Source organism: Monodon monoceros, unplaced genomic scaffold (assembly GCF_005190385.1).
Source record: "Monodon monoceros isolate NGI ecotype Baffin Bay Population unplaced genomic scaffold, NGI_Narwhal_1 Super_Scaffold_14, whole genome shotgun sequence".
NCBI classification, from domain to species: Eukaryota; Metazoa; Chordata; class Mammalia; order Artiodactyla; family Monodontidae; genus Monodon; species Monodon monoceros.
In genome coordinates, this window is record NW_021703770.1 from 13,820,919 (window position 1) to 13,841,956 (window position 21,038).

The following is a 21,038-nucleotide window of genomic DNA, read 5'->3' on the forward strand; positions in this document are numbered from 1 at the left end:
CAACACACCTCATCCATTGTGCTTGAGAGGATTTTAATGAGTCAGGGAGGGACTGAACGATCCTTCCTTTTTTTCCTGAGTCAATTGTTGCTTGAGAGGCTGAACAACAAATGGAAACATCTTGTTCCAGAGAGAAAAGCGTCTGTGGAGCCTCCTTACTTCATATACCATAATCATCCCACCGACTTTCAAAGCTCTGCTGAAGTGGCTTTCAGGTTGGGCTGAATTAAAATGCTGGAGTGATATTCGATGTAGTAGACAGAATAATGCTTCCCTCTGCTAAAAAATTCCATGTACTAATCCCTAGAACCTGTGCATATGTTACTTTACATGGCAGTAGGGTCTTTGCAGATGCGATAGTTAAGGACCTTGAGGTAGGGAGATTATCCTGGATTATCTGGGTGGGTCCAATGTACCCACTTGGGTCCGTAAAAGCAAGAACATTTCTGGCTATAGTCAGAGAGAGGTGTGACCACAAAAGAAAGGCACAGAGGGATGTAAACTTGCTGGCTTTGAAGATGGAGGAAGGGGCCACAAGCCAAGGAATGCAGGCAGCCTCTAGAAACTGGAAAAGGCAAAAAAACAGATCCTCCCCTAGGGTTTCCAGGAGGGAAGGTAGGTCTGATGATATCTTGATTTTAGCTCAGTGAGGTCCGTGATGAACTTCTGACCTACAGAACTGTATGATAAATTTGTGTTGTTTTAATCCACTGGGCTTGTTGTAGTCTGTTACAGAATCAATACAAAATAAATACACTTGGGAGTATTATTGGTTGAAAGTTTCTTAGTCCATGTGCCAGAACATTTCTAAAACATAGGTCTGATCATCTTTCCTCACTTCTAGATACAACTAGACTCCACATACTGCTGATTCCACCTGTAGAAATGATACTTATGACAGTAGCTACTATCCTTTGAGGACTGGCTTCATGCCAGGCACAAGCTACACATTTTACATACTTTTTCTACAATCTACACGACTCTTGCTAAGTAGGTAATAATTCCTTTCTTTCAGATGAAAAATTAAGACTCAGAGATTGTGACCTGCCCAGGTAGAAATGACACAGCCAGGATTCAAATTTCCCTGTCCTCTCTGGCAGGCATCTTGGGTGCCAGAGATGGGGGTGAAGGTTGGGGAACCTCAGCAATGTTCCAGAGTCTGCTCTTCCTCTCCATCTCCATGGCTGTGGCCCTGACACAGGTCCTCATCTCCCACCAGGGTTTTGACTACTGCTTCCTAAAATGTCCCCAGCCTCTGGATCTCATCTTCATCAATCCATCATGCACTGCAGGCAGAGCAACTTCTCCAATACCTAGACTGGTTCTTGCCACTTCTCTGTTTAAATTCTTCCAGGGGTCCCCACTTTCTGCTGCATAAAGTCCAACCTTCTTGGCTTGGCATTCAAAGCCATTCATAATCTGTGAGTACAGTACATCCCACTCCATGCTACAGACCCAGCAACGCTCATTTTGCCCCAGAATATGCCATGGTCTTTTCATCACAGTATATATGAACTTCCTTATGTGATAGACAAGGAAAGTATAGATCAGAGATGTGAAGTTAGCTGCCTTAGGTCACACAGCTTGTATAAAGTAGAGTCAATACTAGACCCCCAATTCCCCATTAGACCACCCTGGAGCCTTAGAGAGATCATCTCTGATCCCTCCTCTTCCCTCCTCTGCCACAATTACTGAGTGAAAATAATCATCCTCTCTTGTGGGAAGGGCTGCAGTACCTCCAGTCTGTTCTCCATGTGGAATAAAAATCTAGTCATTCTTTTCTACTGCTTAAAAATCCTTTGCTATCCACTGCCCTTAAAATGAAGACTGAAGCCGTTAAGGGTGTGGGCCCTTAGATGACCTTCCAGCCCCTTCTCAGGGTCCTTTGCCTCTCACTTGGTACCCACCGTCTTTTAGACCACTTCATGTGCCTCACTCCCTCCCGCCTCAGGGCCTTTGCACATGCTATTTTCCTCTGTCTAGCGTGCTCTTCTTCCTCTCCATCTTTCTTCCTTATCTTTTATCTCCCTTCAGTCATTACTTCCCTAGGAAGCCTTCCTGACGGCCAGACTGGCTACGGGTCCTCCTTTAGATGGTCTTTCTGCTCCCAGTACTTTGCCCCTATTCGATCCATCAGTCTGTATTTATCTGTGTGTGATTATTTGATTAATATCTTCTGTCTATCAAACCCTATGCTCCTTTAGAGCAAAGATTTAGTTTATCTGACTGTGTACTTTTGAGACCCTAGAGTTAATCACAGCAGTTGGAACAAGGATGGAAGTCAACAATTAGCTGTTGAATGAATAAATTCCCCAGCTGTGAAGTCAATCCCAATTTCCATTTATGTGTATTTTTGAGGGAAAAGAGCAAGAAAGGCACCAACTGTTTCAACTACTGGAGACACAGAATTGGATATCATGTCCTGTGAGTTGCTTGGTGTTGTTGCTGGTATTAATTATGTTTTGCTTAGTTGGTTTGGGAGGAAAGATTCAAATGTTGTTAACAAAACAAAACAAAACCACTCTGAACCAAATTTAGGCAGCAAGAACAACTCTAATCCGTCAAATGAATAGATTTAAATTAGTCCCATTTAAGGACACAAGTAGGGACTCATGACAACTTCTTGGGAAATGGGTTTTCTGCTTCAAAATCTTTTTAATTCTTAAGCATAGTATCTTTAGGGTCAGGGCTGCACAATTAGGCCTAGAACATTATTTTATTTTTTTATACACAGGATAGGCCATGAGCAATAACCTATGTGTAGAACACCAGACAGAGCTGATTCCTAAATTATGCTTGCTTACCCCTTCTTCTGGCACATTTCTTATGATACCATCCGATCTGAAAGTGTTTCAAATACTTTTGCTAAAGGCTTTTCAGCATTCCAACATCTTTTGACATAAAAGTAAATTTGATGAGCTCTATTTAACTTAGAAGAATTTTCAATGTTTAGCTTGTATTTATTGTGGATTTGAACAATGTACATTGTTTTGTTGACCTGACTTGTCGTTTTACTGTCCAGAATCCAGAAGAAAGTATAATACCTTCCTTCCAAATCTGTCCTAAAGTAATGCTGTTCTTTTCCTTTTCAACGTCACCATAAATGTATGTTGTGCTTTTTCCTAAACCTCATCCATGAAACACATTCCTTACTTAGTGCTCTAGAAAATATTTTCCTAAGTCAATTTGAGGTCACCATTGATTACTATGGGGTAAAGGAGCCATTATTTCATCCTGCCCATGGACAAAACCATGACTTAAGGCTTTTAAATTGGAAAGGTAGTGGCAAGGGTTGGGGTAGGGCAGGACTACTCCTCTCCCATCTCCTCCAAGAAGAGCTGATCTGTCCTTAGACATATGGAGTGGCTCTTGGGCCCTCTGGGTTTATCCTCTTAGCAGCCTGCACAGTGCCTGCACAGAGCATACATTCTTATACATTTACAGATGAGGAAGAAGGGAGGAGTAGTGGAAAGGGAAGGTCTGGGTCCTCCATGACCCTCTACGACGAGCCCACAACGATCCTTCGGCTGATGGCTCCCGGCAAGGTATAGATGAAGAGGACCAGGAAGACGATGAGGACGATCAGAATGAAACCAATGATGATGTACTTCTTGTAATTCCTCCAGATGAGGTGGTACAGGCACTTGAAGGGGGTCACAAACCAGGAGAAGGAGGTGTCTGGGCGCCTGAGAAGGAAGCAAGAGGAGATCAGGGAAGGGGCCATGTTGTCAACACATAGGAGTCTCAAGACCTCAGGAAGGATTTCCGACTCCCAATCTCCAGGGGCCCACAAAGAGAGGCCCGAGAACGGGCGAAGACCATGTTGCCTTGAAGCAGAAGCAAGCTAACATTTTGGGTGATAATGATTCCTCATCATTTTAAAAGTTGGTCTGGAGGAGGGCAAGAGTTTGGTTAGGACCCAGCCAGAGAACTGAGGGCCCTCTGTCCGTCCCACCCTGACCAGCTCAAGCCCTACCTCTTCCATGAAGCCCTTCCTGACTACCCCAGTCCACAATAATTCCCCTCATTCTGAATTCCTACCTCACTCATGGCTTGACTTACCCACTTTTTGAACCTAACATATGTCTTCCACACTCTGATGGCTGCCTTAGGAACCTGTGTGTTCTCTCTAAACAGACTGAAAGCTTCTGGAAGGCAGAGTTTATATCTTATATTTCTTTGGTGTTCTTCAAAGTGTTTTTTTTTTTAGTAGGTACACATTGTAGGAGTTTAATAAATAATTTTGAATTAATGAAGCACCAGTTATGTCCCTAACACTATGATAGATGAAAGGTAGGTACAGAGAAGGGACCACCTACTCATCATGAGACACTTGGAGTCCAGGCAGGGGCAGGACAAATACAATTTGAAAGAGTATTTTGTGTACACATTTCATATCTATATATGTTTACTTTTTAATTGATATATAACCATGGTTTCAATGGAATAGGGTAACACTTGCTGCTAGTAATTCTACTTCTGGAAATTTATTTTAAGGTGATAATTTATAAAGGGGAAACATTTTTATCATATTATAATAATGGAAAAAAGGTAGAAGTAAATTAAACATCCAGTTACGGGGTGGCAACCAACTCAATTATGGGTATCAAGTCTATGGACTATTCCACAGCCATTTAAAAATCCTAATTATGACAACTATGGCAACAAAGCAAAAATTTTCAGCAAAGGATAAGTGAAATATGAAGATAATTTTGTAGGCATAATTAGAGAAATAGTAGAAAAAAAATTCATGTGAAACTTATATTCCCATGAAAAAAATAGCAGAAAAAAACATATGAAATTATTCTAGAAGTGCTTATGTGGTAGTTCTATGGAAAAGTGTCCTGTCCATTTGCCAAACACTCTATAATGTTTTTGGAATATTTTTCAATTATAGAAACAAAAAGTTACACTGATTGGATGGTACCTATTAACTCCTCACTTCTCCCAGCGGGATGCTCTAGAGAAATGTTTTCATCCTCTGATATGGGGACCTCAGAGGGTCCTTCCCATTTCTGATGTCCCCATCCCCACCCCGTGACTTCACTCACTTGGGCTTGGCCAGGGGCTCTGGCTCCTTTCGGGCTTTTCCAACAGGATTTTTCTCAGCTTCTTCTGCCGTAACGAGGTGGAACTCAGCTTCAACCTTGCCCTGCACAAAGACAAACTCTCAGTTTCTAGTCACAAAGAACTTCTGGGGGCAACGCCGACCTTCTAGGAGAAGTGTTATCATGTGGGAGAATGTCAGGAAGGATTTTGACTATCCTGCTGCTTTATTTTGAGGAAATATTATCTTTTCGGTCCTGGGAGAAGCCATTTTTATGACCGACAATAAAAGCCCTGGAACGACGTTACTCTTGAGTTTTGTGAGAAGAGGGGGTCCCACGTGTACACATAGACACACAAATGCTCAGTCACATGGACTATTTCACTTGTAATCATTTAATATCTGCAGAAGTAATATGAATTACAAAAAGTAAGAATTAAAAGGGGGACTAATTACTTGAGTGGCAGAACCCTTTTGAATCTGCTACCCTCTTTCTTCTCTGTCAATGACTCTCAAGAGGAGATGGGTGGGTATGGACCTACATTCGCCAAAAGGCTTTTCTGTCATCCTTCCTTGTTTTTGTTGTCCCCTCTAAGTGTTTTAGAACTATCCTTTTATTCTAGCACTCTCTCTCCCCTTCTCTTCCCTCAGTAAGAAACGGCCTCTTTGGTTTGAAAATTATGAGTCATATGCTTCTTCAGAGCATTGTGCCAAAGATAGTGGCAGAGATGTAAGTCTTGGGTTATCAAAGGATGAGACAGGATGTCTGCAAAAGGTAGGAGTTATTCTTTCTTGTTCATTCATTACTTTTGGGGACCCCCTGTATGCCAGGCACTGTTCTAGGCCCTGGGGACTTAATGATTAAGAAAAATAGGACCCTTGATCTCCTGGAGCTCCCGTTCTTGGTGGAGGGGACCCTCTCTCCTGCCTCCTTTGGTTTTGTGGATCAAAATTCAAGGTGATAGGAGGGACACAGATGTGGCTGGAGACCGCAGCATCACCAAAGTATTTTAGCCCCTATGATTGCTGTCAAAGCTTGTCTTTCTGAATCCCATATGGATGGGGCATTACCTGACTTCAGAGGCATGGTTGATTTCCTACCCCAGTAAAAAGGTCTAAGATTCTGATGAACCAATGGTCTTGTGTTAATTTACCTATACTCTCTGAAAAAGCCAGGGCTTTTTTTTTTTTTTTGCGGTACACAGGCCACTTTTGTGGCCTCTCCTATTGCGGAGCACAGGCTCCGGACGGACGAGCAGGCTCAGCGGCCATGGCTCACGAGCCCAGCCGCCCCGCGGCATGTGGGATCTTTTCGGACCGGGGCACGAACCCGTGTCCCCTGCATCGGCAGGCGGACTCCCAACCACTGCGCCACCAGGGAATCCCATGCCAGGTCTTCTTAACAAGCAAGTTTAGTTGCTGGCAGCCATGAAAATGTAATCGTGGGAGAAATTAGAGAAAAGTAGAGTATTTGGGGTGAGTTTGAAGCTGGAGAAGAGAGGCAGAGTCATGGTTGTCTGAATCAGTAAAGAAGCACAGTGGGCTTTTATTACAAGTGAAGTCATGAGTTCAGATCTAGGTGGTCTCATCCATTCTTTAGACTAGTACCATGACCCGACTCAGAAGGCATTAAATTCCTATGATCCAGAAATATTCCTTTAAAATATGTATATATGTACTCTCTCTCGTTCCTATTGAGAAATTTTGGCTCCATTGGCAATGACTTGCACATAAGGCACTCAGGAAGTATTTGAAAACCAGGAAAGAAAGAATATAAAGCTTCTATCCATTCTATCACATCTATCAACAGTAGAGCAAGAGTAATATAACTCTAATTGCAATGCTTTATTGAATGCCTGTTTTGTCCCAGGTTTGTTCTTTTTATCTATCATCTATCTATCATCTATATCTATCATCTATTTATTACAGTGACTAGCAAAGTAGGTCTCCTTTATATTGATAGAGAAAGGAAGCCATAAAAGTCAAATAACTTTCCCAAGGTCACACAGGCAATAAGTTAACCAACTGGAATTTGAACCAAGGTCTGTAAGATTCCAAAGCTCATGCTCTTTCCATTATAGCAGGCTGCCTCCCAACTGCCTGATAATTGGACTAGAAGTTTTATGAGGACCTTCCCAGCTCTAACGTGAGATGATTCTATGACTGTCTTCATCATGGCCACCTAAAAGCATTTGTCTTCTTGGGTCTTAGTTTCCTCATCTATCAAATGGCCAGAGGCTCTTTAAAGCAACTTGGCTCTAACTTCTAGGTTTCATGAAAGGCAGAATTAGAGCCCACGGTGCCCCTGCAAGATTTCACAGCTGGAAGAAACCCAAGAAGCCAGCCCAGAACTCATGGCAGAGGGGCTTCCAATCTGCCAAAAGGGTTTATTTCCAGATGTTTTCCAGAGATGATCTGAGCGCCACTGAGCAATATATTTATATGCTGGGAGCCTCATCCAACTCCTCTATACTTGATAGAGCTTAAGAGTCACTAACCAATTGCTGGGCTCCAAAACGTTTGGAAGAGAGGACAAAAATCAACAGAGAACAAGTTAGGACGAGAGTGAAAGGATCATAGGTGTGTTCATTGCCTAACAATAAGCTCAGCCATAGTGCTGTATAACTTGCATGGTGGTATGTGAAGACATTATTCCATTTAAACCATTTGACAGCCTGGCAAAACAAATGACATTTTTATTCCCATTTTACAGCCCAGGAAACGAAGGCTTGATGATGTTTGCTAACTTGTGTTATAAAACTAAGATTTGTACCCAGGTCCTCTGATACCAAGTCCCATCCTCTGCTATTTTATGTGTCCAAGTGGCTCCTTTTTGTGGAAAAAAGCAGCAGCCTATTTATTTAACAGTGACTCAATATACCTTTTCTGAAATGTTCAAGAGGGGCCTCATAGTCATTGCCATGGCTCCAGCATTAGAATGTATTTTTGATGTTTCAAATAAAATGTTGAAAAACACACTTGCTATATAGAAACATTGTTGCACAAAAGAAGCCAAACACAAAAGAATACACGATGTGTGATTTCATTTAGCTAAAGAAGGAAATAGACGTGATCAAATGATGAGGTTAGAGGTCAGGAGAGTGGTCAGGACGGGGGCAGGAGGGGTCTGGGTCACTGGAGAGGTTCTGCTTCATCGTCTAGGTGCCGATAGGAGTGTTCAGTGTGTGAAAATTCATGATTGGCGCACTCTTCTGTAATGTATACTACTCGTTTCTGTATGTAAGTATATTATATTTTAATAAATTGGTTTTAAAAAGAAAAAAAGAACATGTTTTTGACTTCCATCTAACGACTTGCCTTGGGTAGCTTAAGGAATAGTATGGCATAGCATAGCACAGGAATTGAGTGGGTACGATTTGGTGCAGACAAATTGGCATCTGAAATCGTGCTCTACCACTTACTAGCTGTATGACCTTGGGTGAGTTATGTGCCCTCTTTGAGTCTCAGTGATCTGGGATGTTAACAGCATGTACCCCATCAGATTGCTTTGAAAAATAAATGATACAACACTTATAAAGTGCTCAACTCAGTGCCTGGTGAATAGTAAACACTTAAAAAATCATAGTTGTTAACTTCAACACTATTTTATAGACAGAAACGCATAATTTCCTGAGAAGTATATTCTGCCCATTCAGAAAACTCCCAGAGAAGTCCCAAGGATGCATATTCCCACAGGAAAAAAAAAATGCTAAGAAAAAAAGGAGGCAGAGAATATGAAATTAATTCTGCCCTAGGCATAGCAGTTGTCAGCTAATATCATGAAAAGCCTTGTCCCCGCTTCACTGCCCTGCCTGAGCGGTCACAAAGCATTTATCTGGTATCGCAGACGCAGCAGGGGAAGGTGTTTACTGACATAGTCTGGTAAACGCTGCTCCCCCTTCCGTGTCTCTCCACACAGAGGGTTCCATGTCCTATTTCAATCATCAGTATTCAACCAAGTACCAGGTAGAGGTCTTAAGCTAATAATATCCTCCAAATGTAATTTTAAATCAGAGCTAGAAAAAATGGACAGTGTGAGAGACTATCTATTAACCTAATGACATCTATGGATGGAAGAAAATGATAAGGAAAGGTCCTAAAAAGACCAGATTGGTTGTATCGCATCCATTGTTTATGGGCTTCAAACTTCACTGGGCCTGGAGGGTGGATGCTGGGGGAGGCTGAGAAGTGATTGTGTTCAGGTTGGACATGCCTTCTTCAGCAATAATTATTGCTTATTAAACACAACTGTCACTCATATGAGATGAGGCATTCTCATACATTAATGGTGGGAATGTGTACTAGTAAATCCTTTAGGAAGAGGAATATACACCTATACATACATACATACATATACATATATATATACACACACATATATGTATCTGCACACATATATATGTATGTGTGAGTGTATGTGCATTACAGTATATAGTCATACTCTGGACCTGTGAATTCCATTTCTGGGTAGCTAATTAAGGAAATAATTCAAAACTCAGATAAACCTTTAATGCACAAAGCATAGTCGTTATTCTTTTGGATGTTCAAATTGTCCTATTTTTCACAATGAGATGTTGTGTAGGAGGATATCCATATTCTCAGGAGATGCATAGGGAGTCTTTAGGGGTAAAGTGTCAGAATGTCTACAACTTACTCTTAAATGGTTCAGCCAGTGTGTGTGTGTGTGTGTGTGTGTGTGTGTGTGTGTGTGTCTGTGTGTGTGTCTGTGTGTGTGTGTGTGTATACTATAGCCATATATTCACATATACAGACAAAATAAATATATCAAAATGTCTACAAATATTAAATCTAGGTGGTGGGTATATGGCTGATCATTGTACTATTCTTTCAACTTTCTGCATGCTTAAATTTTTTTAATGCATGTATGTTGAGGGAAAAACACATGATTTAACTGTAGCATTTCTATTTTGAGAATACAAAGAATTAATAATATTCATAATAAAATGTAGGGGAATGCTCACTGTAACACTGAATAAAGCAAAATGAACTAGGCATTATTTTTAACATAGAATGATCACTATTATATAAAATTAACCGAAATCTATGCATATTGGGAATAACCAAAATGTTAGCAATAGTTTTCTTTGGGTGATGTGCATATGGGTGCTATTTCTTCCTTTCCACATTTTTGTGTCTTTCAAATTTCCTATAAATGCATATAATATACTTTGTCTTAAAAATGCTCTTCACATGAAAATACCTCCCCTCCTCCACTCCTGGAGAATCTGAATTTGCCACATACTATTTAGATGATTTGTCTTGTCTACCAGCTGCCTCAGCTAAGCTGTGAAATTCTGGATGGCAGAAATGTGTCTTATTGATCATTGAACCTTTAGCTGCTAGTGTACATGGCCATAGTAAATGCTGACAATTGTTTTTCACACTAACCTGGAGGCAGTTTTAGTTGTTATGCTCTTGGGACTTACCTGGGCTACCTAACTCTAGACTTGCGAGATTAACCTGTAAAAGAAACTTCCTGATCTCCATCTTCTAAAGGAGTGATTTCTTTGAAGGTTGCTTTTAGTAGGATAATGCATATAAAATGCATAATGCAATGTGTTTCATGAAGAACATGTTCAATACATATTCCCTTTCCTTCTCCAAGGGGTACCCATTCTTTTGCAATTCCACTGGAGCTGTTTTTCACTTACTATCCATATTCCACACTAGGAGCTGCGTGATCCAAATGTCTAAATTACACTGCTTGTGTGTACAGATAAGCAGCTTTAAAAATAAGCCTGGCAGGTGGCAGTGCCCATAAACAAATCCCTCCTGGCTGCTGGTAACTGGAATAAGACGACAATGATGTTCTGACTGCTGGCTTCAAGGCACGGGAGGGGAGTTCATGCAGAGTTGGAATTAGAGAATGTCTTTGCTGGAAACACACCTTGGAGGCACCCAGTCCAAACTACTCATTTTATAGACATGGAAACTATAAAAATTAATGAACAGAAACCTCAATTAAAATAGAGTTGAGAGACCCGAAAGGGGAGCTCTCATGCCCTATGCTGATAGCAGAGCCTAATAGGAAGAAGAAAGACTTTCTCTTCTCACCTGGCAAGAGCTCAGCCAATGAGAGACAGCCACGGCTCAGTCAGTGAAAAGCCATGGACTCTGTTAACTATAGCACTCCCAACTTCCTTTCCCCCTCTATTAAAGAGTTCTTTCCATTTTTGCTGGGGATTTGCACATGGCTAGCCATGGTTACAGACCTCAAATTGCAATTCTTTGTTAACTCCAAATAACCCAGTTTTTGCAGGAGAAATAACTAGCAGCGTATTGTTGGAGCATCTATCAGCACTTTATTGTTTTTTATGGCTGAATTCTATTCCACTGTATGGATATACCTGATGACATATTTAAAGCCATTTAAAAATCAAAATGGAGTAACTATGGTTCAGGCATCCAAAATGGAGCCAGGTGGGACCTCCCTGGTGGTCCAATGGTTAAGACTTGGTGTTTCCAATGCAGGGGACCCGGCTTTGATCCCTGGTCGGAGAACAAAGATTCCCCCACGTGTTGCACAGTGCAGCTAAATAAATAAATAACAAAATGGAGCCAGGTGACCATTGTGGATGCAGTTGCAGACATGTTCCTAAATCACTGGGAACTTGAATTTTATGAACTGTATCAAATTCTAGGACACTACTGGCCATCTTCAAAACAGTATCTGCTAGCAGCTGCTCCCTGAAACCTTGTAGTTTCAAAGTTTCCCCAACCCTTTTGCAACAATGTAATCATTTTGAACCCCAACCAGTTCTTGTTTAATAAGCGCCCTTACTTCTTGCCAGCTCCAATCCTAGTTCTTGACAAACAACCTGTGTAGCCTTGCCCCATTTTGCTTTATAAGCATCCCCCATTTTGTAGTCCAACAGAACACAATTCAAATACTTCTTGAATCTGTGTCTCCCGGGCTATGGTCCTAACAAACCCCAAATAAGCACCTCTTTACTTCAATAAGGTCTCTGTTTCTGAAATTTCGGTTAACATACCACATTTTGTTTATCCATTCATCAGTTGATGGACATTTGGATGGTTCCACTTTGGGGCTATTATGAATAATGTTGCTATGAACTTTCACAACACTGCTTTTTAAAAAGGTCGCCAGGAGAGGTACAAATTATTATGTATAAAATAAGCTATAAGGATATATTGTACAACATGGGGAATATAGCCAGTATTTTATAATAACTGTAAATGGAACATAACCTTTAAGAACTGTGAATCACTATATTGTACACCTGTAACATATAATATTGTATATCAACTGTACTTCAGTTAGAAATTAATTAATTTTAATAAATAAATAAATAAAAGGTCGCCAGTGACCTCCATGCTGTTAAACCCAATCGACACTTCTCTGCTTCTTATGCAATCACCCAGGAGCATTTGACACAAAGACCCAGCTGTCCGCAAAAGACTCTCTCCTCTCTGGGTTTATGTCTCAGCACATTTTCATTATTTTCTTCCTACATCTCTGCCTACTTCTCTTTCTCCACTTGTGACCCTCTCCCACCCATTGTCCCCATTGCAGTGAGGGACTGTTTCCTGTGTGAATCAGATCCCCTCACCTCCCTGCTAGAAACCATTCACTGGCTTCCTGTTGATCTGAGACCGAAACCTATAAACTCTTCAACATGGCGTCTGAGGGCTGCATGATCCAGCTCTGGTTTCCTCTCCACTTCATTGGTGTCACCCTCTCTTCACCCTGCTCCAATTGTGCGAGGTTTTTGCTTGTTTGTATTTTAATTCTTCCTATGCACTGAACTCATTCTCACCTCAGGGCCTTTGCCTGTGGTGTTTGCCTGGTGACAAATGCACTTCCATATTTTTCCCTATGGCTCACTACTTTTCATTCTTTAGGTCTCAACTACAAAGGTTCACAGAAAGGTCTCTAACCGCTGTATGGAGTGGGAATATCTGCCTTGGATATGCCTGAACTCAGCACTTCCCAGCCCTTGTTTTAAGAATTTGCTAGGCAGAGCAATTCTCAGAGCTCCCTGAGGGTCTGTTTCTCACACTGTAATCCTCAGTTTGGCTCAAATAAAATTCACTTTTTTCTCTTAAAAAAAAAAAGAAGAATTTGCTTTCTTGGTGTGCCTGTGGGTGACTCGCTGTGCATTTGTGTGTTCATCTATTTACCCTTGTGTGTCTGTCTTTGACATTGGACTATATTATTCTCAGGGCCTATCCTTTAATAGATGCTCAATAAATATTTGTTGAATGAAATGAAGAAATAAATTACATGGAAAATAGTCAGTTAGGATCAAATGAAATAACAGAAGGGATCTGAACATGTTTGGCAAACTCTGCAGGGCTATAAAAATATAATAGATGACTGCCATTATGTAATACATATATAATCACTGCCGTTTGTTTCATAGGAAAAGGAATTATGTCAAAAGGTAAGAATTTGGATTTCAGGACTTGGCATTCCCCATTTCCTGACCTCATATTACATCTGACTGACAACTCTGACCAGTGGGCAGTTAGCTGTCCCCATGGGGATATTTCATGACTCCAGGCTGCACTCATCAGGGTTCTTCTACTTGGAGTAGACATTCTCCTTTTCTTTATCTAGAAAAGGCCTTTCATCATTCCTTGTTCTCGAAAAATCTGTGCTGTGCCCTGCTTGACCCCTCAACATCCTCAGAGGGGATTAGCTCCTCCCCTCTTCCTTCCCTGTGTCATTTTCACTTTGACTATTTCATGCAGAATGTTGATACATCTGTCCTCACTGGACTCTGAGCTGGCTGACAGCACAGGCCATGCTTACGTCATTTCTGAACCCATCCATTCATCAATCAAGTCACTGACTGAGCATCTATTATGTGCTAAGCCGTGAAGCCTGGAGCGGAGTACAGAGGCTGCCACGTAGTAAAACCTCAACGCATACTTGAGGAGACTGGAAGGAAGGAGGCTGCTTGGATCCTTGTTCTTTTGATCCAATCCCACCAGATGGGACTGAATTGAGAATGGAGGGAAGAGAAAGCTCCTAGAAAACACACTAAGACTAGACACCACGGAGTCAGGTCAGCAGCTCCCAGTTAAGTTCAAAGAAATCCTTGTCTTGTACCCATTGAGCCCATAGCACAAAGAGAGAGTGAGCAATCAGTCTCTATGCAGACCTGCTACCTGAAAGGTCCTGACTTGTGTTTGCTTTTGCCGTTGGGCACTAGGAACAGAGGGGAGAACACGTTCACCCCAAGAGGAGGACAGCAGTGAAAATAGGCCCCCTGTGCTGGCCCGGTCCCTTTCCTCACCTTCACTGAGCACTTAAGTCCTCCACCCTCCCTTACAGGGGAGTGACGAGCGGGCTGAAAGAAAGGGCAAGAGAAGCTTTCTTCCTACGATTTGTGAAAGGTCCGAGTTCCTACAGCATGTGTCACACAGTATGGACCAAGTTGGCTAGGCAAGGACAGGGGTAAATGGCTCTCCTTTCTGCTAGTATCCTCTTGAGCAAGTTTTAAAAGGATGGATCACTTTTTAAATGGAGTTTCACGTTTTGAGGGTGAAGGGATGAAGCAGTTGTATTAAAATTGTACATTAGTCAGGACTTTATGCGTAATTTCAAGAAGTGTTGAAAAAAATTAATGCCGGGGCATATGCTCAAGGTAAGAAGATAGAAACCCAGCCTGATATAGATCACTAGTAAATCAAGCATGCTGAAATATGGAAGGCACAATGCATTTATACATTTTTCAAAATTCTCGCTTCTCAACAGAACCTTTGCCCTAAAGGGCTCTATGTCATTTTAGGGCACTTGACTTGAAGTTTACAAAATGACTCATTTAAAGAATATGAGGTCCCCTGCCTGCCCCACCCTCACCCCATCTCCTACAGCTGTCACTTACCATGAGTTCTTTGCTTTTAGTGAAAGGCCACCAGCCCCGCACACGCTTTTGCTGGAATATGGATATCTTGCTCTCCTCACTTGCATTTTCAAACTTGGTGAGATCACAGTCTTTGGCAGCCTTAGCTGCTCGGGGAAAACTATTGAGGTTCATCTCCAGGGAGCCTGTGAAGAGATGTCCTTAACAGTCATAGAAGGGCTTGAAAATCCATCATCATGCTCATTCACCCACTCATTCATCCATCCACTCACTGGTCATTCAGTCAGGACCACATGGGATCCACAGGCATGTGCCAGGTACTGAGGGCACAAATATGACCAAGACATGTTTGGTGCATTTAAAGCATTAGTAATATGGCAGCAGGTAGAAGACAAGAGCAGAGCTACCATATGTAACTTTCAAGCCTTAGTTTCCGGTGTCATCTGTTGGGCCTCTTCTCTGCTCCCTGAGCGTGATCTGGATTACGTGTCTATCCTTTGAGCTGTTCCCTGGCTTAGCACAGACAGCCTGTAAGAACCTCCTCCCCCGACCATACCTCTGTCTCTGAGCCCACTAAACTGCAGGTTGGGGACTCAGTCTTACTGTCTTGGTAGCTGCTCTCCAGTACCATCATGGGCTCTCAACACTGTTTTCTCTTTTTAAAACTGTTTTATACATTTTAAATGTTGCTTTCCATTTACAATTATTACAAAATGGTGGCTGTATTCCCTGTGTTGTACGATACCTCCTTGAGCCTATCTCACACCCAGTAGTTTGTACCTCCCTCTCCCCTACCCCTATCTTGCCTTTCTCCCCGTCCTTCTGCCCACTGGTAACCACTAGTTTGTTCTCTGTCACCTGTGAGTCTGCTTCTTTTTTGTTGTATTCACTAGTTTTCAACAGTGTATTTTCAATGAGTGAATATAAGCCAGGGTAAGATAATGCCACGAGAATGTTCTATTTCTCTCTCCTTAATAACCTTTCCTTATTTCGAAAGTGATATATGTTAACTGTGAACATTTAGAGCATGCACATTAGCAAAAAATAGAAATCTTTTTTTCTATTATTTTTCCACCTCCCAAAAGTTGACGACTGTCCTACTTATTAGTTCATATCCTTATATCAGTCTTTCTGTCTCTTTGGCTATCTCTGACTATCTCTTTCTCCTATAAAAATAAACATATTTTTAACCGAAAGGGGATTTTTTTCCTATACACTTTTTTTTCACTTAATGCACCCTGCACAACTATCCAACTCATTAAATATTCTAATATTTTAATGGCTGCAGGGTTATCACTTATTGAGTGCTTACTATGTATGAAGCACTGTCCTTCGTTTTAAAATTATATTATCACATTTACAGCTCCCCTCTGAGGTTGTAATATTATTATCCCCATTTTACAGCTGAGGAAAACTGAGGTACAGAGGAGACCAGTAATTAGCTCAAAACGTAATAGCTTCTTAGTAGTAAAGCAAAGGTCAATTCTAGTCTGTTTGAATATGTATCTTCCACCATAGGGATGCACTGTAACTTACTGAGTCAATCCCCTATTAAGGGCTATTTGGAGTGTTTCAATATTTTGCTATCAAAATTATTAAATAGCATTGAAATTACTATCCCTGGAGCTAACTCAGACTAAGTTCTCCAAAAGCTGGGACAAAACCCTCAACATTAATATGAGCTTGATGAAGCCACTGGCTTACCCAGAAAATCATCTGAAGACAGCCTTTCAAAATCCCAAACCTGAAGCACCAACACAGCTGGCGTCTTACACTCCATCTTCTCTAAGGAAAAGATGTTCTCTCTCTTGGTAATGACCATTTGCTTCTCTGCTGGGAGATACTGAAATGGAAATAGAAAGCGCCAGTTGAAGTTCCCCTCTCCAGTCAGAGAGTTGTAATGCACGTCTGTTTCCTGCTTGTCATCTTCCAAACCCTTTAACCACCTGAATAAAGACAGAAAAAGAATTAAACACTCAGAGCACATTATTCAGGCATCAGTATAATCAAGAGCGATTTAACTAGTTTCATTGTGGTCACAGATCCATGGTTTTAAAATTATGATACAGTTAGATTTAGATGAAAGCTTCCATTGAATCCGAAAGAGATAAATAGGGATCAAAGGGTCGGAAACTGAAACAAGACTCTCGGTCTAAGTCAGGTTGGGGAATTGTCTTCAGTTCTTGGGTAGATCTGAAGCCGCACTCAGTAAAAAGGGAGAAGTCAGGAAATGTGAAATGAAAGTGTAATCTGAGTTTCCTCTCACCTTGGGCGACCTCTTTATAACACGTACCATTTCTGCACCCACTACATTACATTGCTACATTACATAGGAAAATTATCTAACCTCTCTGTGCCTTTGTTTCATCTGGAAAATGGAAGCAATGACAATATCTAGTTCATAGAAATTCAGAGGAATTATATGAGATAGTATATGTACAGTGCTTTGTGTACTCCAAATGATCTATTATGTTATTTCCTCTTAGTATTATCTGGTCTTTTTCCTCCATGCCAAGTATAAAGTAAGCTACAATGAATACATTTTCCCCTAGTAATTTATCCACAGCTAATTAATTCTTGAGAAAAAAGGTATTTTTAATTCAAACTAATTGATAATGCCAAACCACTTGCTTTCTGAAAGCAGACATCCCTCCCTCCACCCCAACCCACCCTGGGGCAGGGGAGGGTAAATACCCTTCTATTCCCAGAGGAGTGGTAGAGCTCGGGGTATGGGCACAATTATTTAGCTAAAGATGGTGCTCGGTCAACCAATATATGTGTGGTATCTCTTATGAGGCAAGGAGTGAGCTAGATGCTAAGGGAGTGATGGGAGCAAACAGTGATGGTTCTTGCCTTCATGGAGCTACAGTCATGGAGGGAAGAGGATGGAGGGAGATACGTGGGATGGCAAAAGTCACCAGTGAGGGATGTGCAAAGGCCCTGTGGAAGAAGAGGTGAGGACACATTCTAAAAAGGGAAAGAAGCTCGGTGTGACTAGAGAGCAGGAGGCAAGGGGGAGTATTGATCCAACAAGATGAGTCTGGAGACATAGGCAAAGTCTAGTCATGTGTGATATTTTAGGACATATGAGGGATTTGGATCTTTGTCTAGAGAAAATAGGATGTCATTAAAGCGTTTTAAGTACAGGACTGATGTGCTCAGGTTGTGTTTTGAAAAGATAACTCGTGTTTCAACAATAGAGAACAGATTATTGGAGGCAAGACTGAATAGGGAGAGACCAATTCAGATAGTATTGGTATTTCAGTGACCCTAGCAGGAAATGATGGAGGAAAAGATGATGGTGATGTGGTGAGGTGAAGAGAATGGACAGTGCTGACAGCTATTTTGGGAGTAAAATGAACAAGACTTAATAGTGTACTAGAAATGGGAGTGTCAGTGAGGAAGGGGGTTTCTTGTTGGGGGAAAACAAAGAGATACCAAAATAAGGCTGAGATGAATTGACTGTTTCTGAGATGAGTTTTATCTGAGGGTACATGTTTAAGTCACACTGTTTCTGATTCTCTACCACTTCACCTCCCTCCCTGATTAGGGGTGAAAAGGAAACCTACAAAGACATTTGTGTTATAGCCAAGACGTAAGAGAGAGATACAAAATATTTAGTTTCCTGAGTCCTAGGTTGGTAAAACTAGCAAACGGGAAGGTATAAAGTTTAGCTTTTGTACTAGGCTTATAATCTTCTTAACACTTAATCTTTCATCAATAGCACTACAGCTCTCTACCTCCTTCTGGTGTAAAGGTATTTTGAATGTCATTCAAAAAGTTTAGGCATCTAATATTTAACTGAAAGAGACATTTATATAATAAGACTTCCTCACAAAAATATTTCATGGGATAATCATTCTTAGCAAAATGACCAAATAAGGCAAATATTTGACAAAGAAAGTGACCTTATCTAACAAGGTGAGTAAGATGACTCCTTTTGTGAGATGGTTAGGGGTTAAAGAGGTGAAGAGAAGGAAAGGGGGTATGGAGTTTGCTGGTAATCTTACCCTTTAACATAAATATCACTTGATTTTTGTCCTGTGAAGATATTCTCATCCTCTAAAATGACATCTTCCGTGTTCCAGATGGTCACTCTCAATTCATACCTGGGATAAGGGAAGGCAGACTTAGGTTGAAGACCTTGGACGCTGAGTCGATTGGTCTCTATGTGATTCTGGTACTGCTTTGAGTCTATAAGCTTCCTCAACTTTACCAAGTTCAAAAATGTCAAGACTTAAGGTCTTCATTCCATCAAAACCAAGTGTCCCAGCTGGAATCGCCAAGAACATGAATTTCTCTGAGCACATCCTCCTTCCATTAACCGACATTTTTCAGAATGTTGAAACTCAGGGGCTCCTACCATAAAACAGGGGCCACCATTTCAATCCCCACCACTACTATTATCACCACCACTCACCCCCTGCTGTACTTGGTCGGGTGGAAAGTGAGGCATGATTATCAGGTGTCAGCTGATTAATGTAATGTATCAGACACCAGATCAAATGACATGATCCTTTAGTCTGAGACCTTGGTCTCTTTCCTTGAAGGTGGGGCTGCAGGTTACTTACCCTTTGGGTTTCCTTGGCGAAATGTCAACAGGAGGTCCAGGCTGAGGCATATCTTTGGGAAACATGTCCACCCACATCTGCAGGCGGCCCTTGTTAAGAAGACATCCTTTAGTTTTTTTTGAGGGGGGGCATTATCACATGGACACTGACCATTCACGGTGTTAACAGATCCCTTTACTAGTAATGGATATTAGGTACATATAATATAATATAATGTAATATAATAAGGATATTATCCATATTATATTCAGAATATTTGTTGACAAAGACAGAACTTATATTTTTATTAAAAATTAGAACATATATCAAGAGGAGTGTATATCAAGAGAAGGGGAAGGGTAAGCAAAACCTTATTGCGCACCTACTATGTGGTAGACGCAGTGCTATGCACTTGAAAAGCACTGTCTCATTAATTCTTCCAATATCCCCACTAGGTAGATGTTATTATTCCGACTTGGCAGATGAGAAAATATCTTGCCCATGTTTACACAGGCAACACGTAGCAGAGCCTGGATTCAACCCTTGTCTGCTGACTCTAGAGACCCTGCTCTTCTTACCAACCCCTAAGGATTATAAAGATAACGCTATCTGTCAGAAGAATCATGCTTCATTGCTTCCAATGTACCTTAACATCCATTATCTCCATCAGTGCTCACCCCCAGCCACGTTTCTGTGCTACACATAAAAAAACTAAGGTTCAGAGAAGTCAAAGAAATTATCTGAAGTCCCGTGGCTAATTAGTGGCAGAACAGGGCCTTCCATCCATTGCTTTGGACTCCATACATCAAAATGTACCCTGTTGCAAGGGATGTGAGAGCCCAGGTGGGGAGAAAGTCCAGTGGATTCCATATTCAGGTCTGTTGTATGCATGCTAATTGCTCCATCAGCTCAGGCAGGAAGGTGAGTGATCAACAAGGGCTGGGATGGTCAGGGGAGATTTTATATGAAGTAAGTGGGGCTTCCAACAGAGTGGGAAGGATTTGTAGGATTTGGGTGAACGAGAGGGGCTTTGGCTAGGAAAAAAAAAAAGAGAATTTCCATGGGAAGGGGCAATGTAGGCAAAGAGTTAGCGTTCGGGAAGAGAAGAACCAATTCAATGGAGGATTATATTCCTAGGTCTCTAAAGAGACATTAACATTCACCGTTAACCAAGAAGCTACATCTGACAGGCAAAATGAAGGATACCAGTAACCAAAAGATTTCAAACATCTGGTAGTAAATCTTAGGAAATAGTCATAAGCTTCTACATCTGATAAAAGTTTATCCTTTCAAGACACGCCCTCACACATGCTATCACAAGGTTTATACCCCAGCATTGCTGGGATAGCAGTGTGGGAGTTCCTGCCGCATTATATTCAAGCCCACATGCTTTGCCCAGACTACACAGCGAGTGAGTCCAGAGCTGGGACAGAACTAGGGACTCACACTGCCTGGGTTAAATCCCACCTCTACTTATTACCAGCTGAGTAACTTTGAGCAAGTTACTTAAACTCTCTGAACCTCAATTTCTTCATCTTAAAAGTAAGGATTATAATAATTTCATCGTGAGGCTGTATTAAGAAATAA

The 21,038-nt window shown here is 41.3% G+C and overlaps 1 protein-coding gene across 1 annotated transcript in view; it reads right to left on the reverse strand.

The window, feature by feature from the left end:
- Nucleotides 1–2,451: 2,451 nt before the first annotated feature.
- Nucleotides 2,452–21,038, reverse strand: part of FER1L6 (fer-1 like family member 6) — a 174,826-nt gene continuing 156,239 nt past the window's right edge. Inside the window, exons 36-41 of the mRNA XM_029222558.1 lie at nucleotides 19,473–19,561; nucleotides 18,912–19,010; nucleotides 16,606–16,847; nucleotides 14,923–15,086; nucleotides 5,052–5,152; nucleotides 2,452–3,686 (exon numbers count right to left, since the gene is read on the reverse strand). Of these exons, the coding sequence (XP_029078391.1) occupies nucleotides 3,500–3,686; nucleotides 5,052–5,152; nucleotides 14,923–15,086; nucleotides 16,606–16,847; nucleotides 18,912–19,010; nucleotides 19,473–19,561 (882 nt within the window). The 3' untranslated portion in view covers nucleotides 2,452–3,499. The remainder of the gene's footprint in view (nucleotides 3,687–5,051; nucleotides 5,153–14,922; nucleotides 15,087–16,605; nucleotides 16,848–18,911; nucleotides 19,011–19,472; nucleotides 19,562–21,038) is intronic.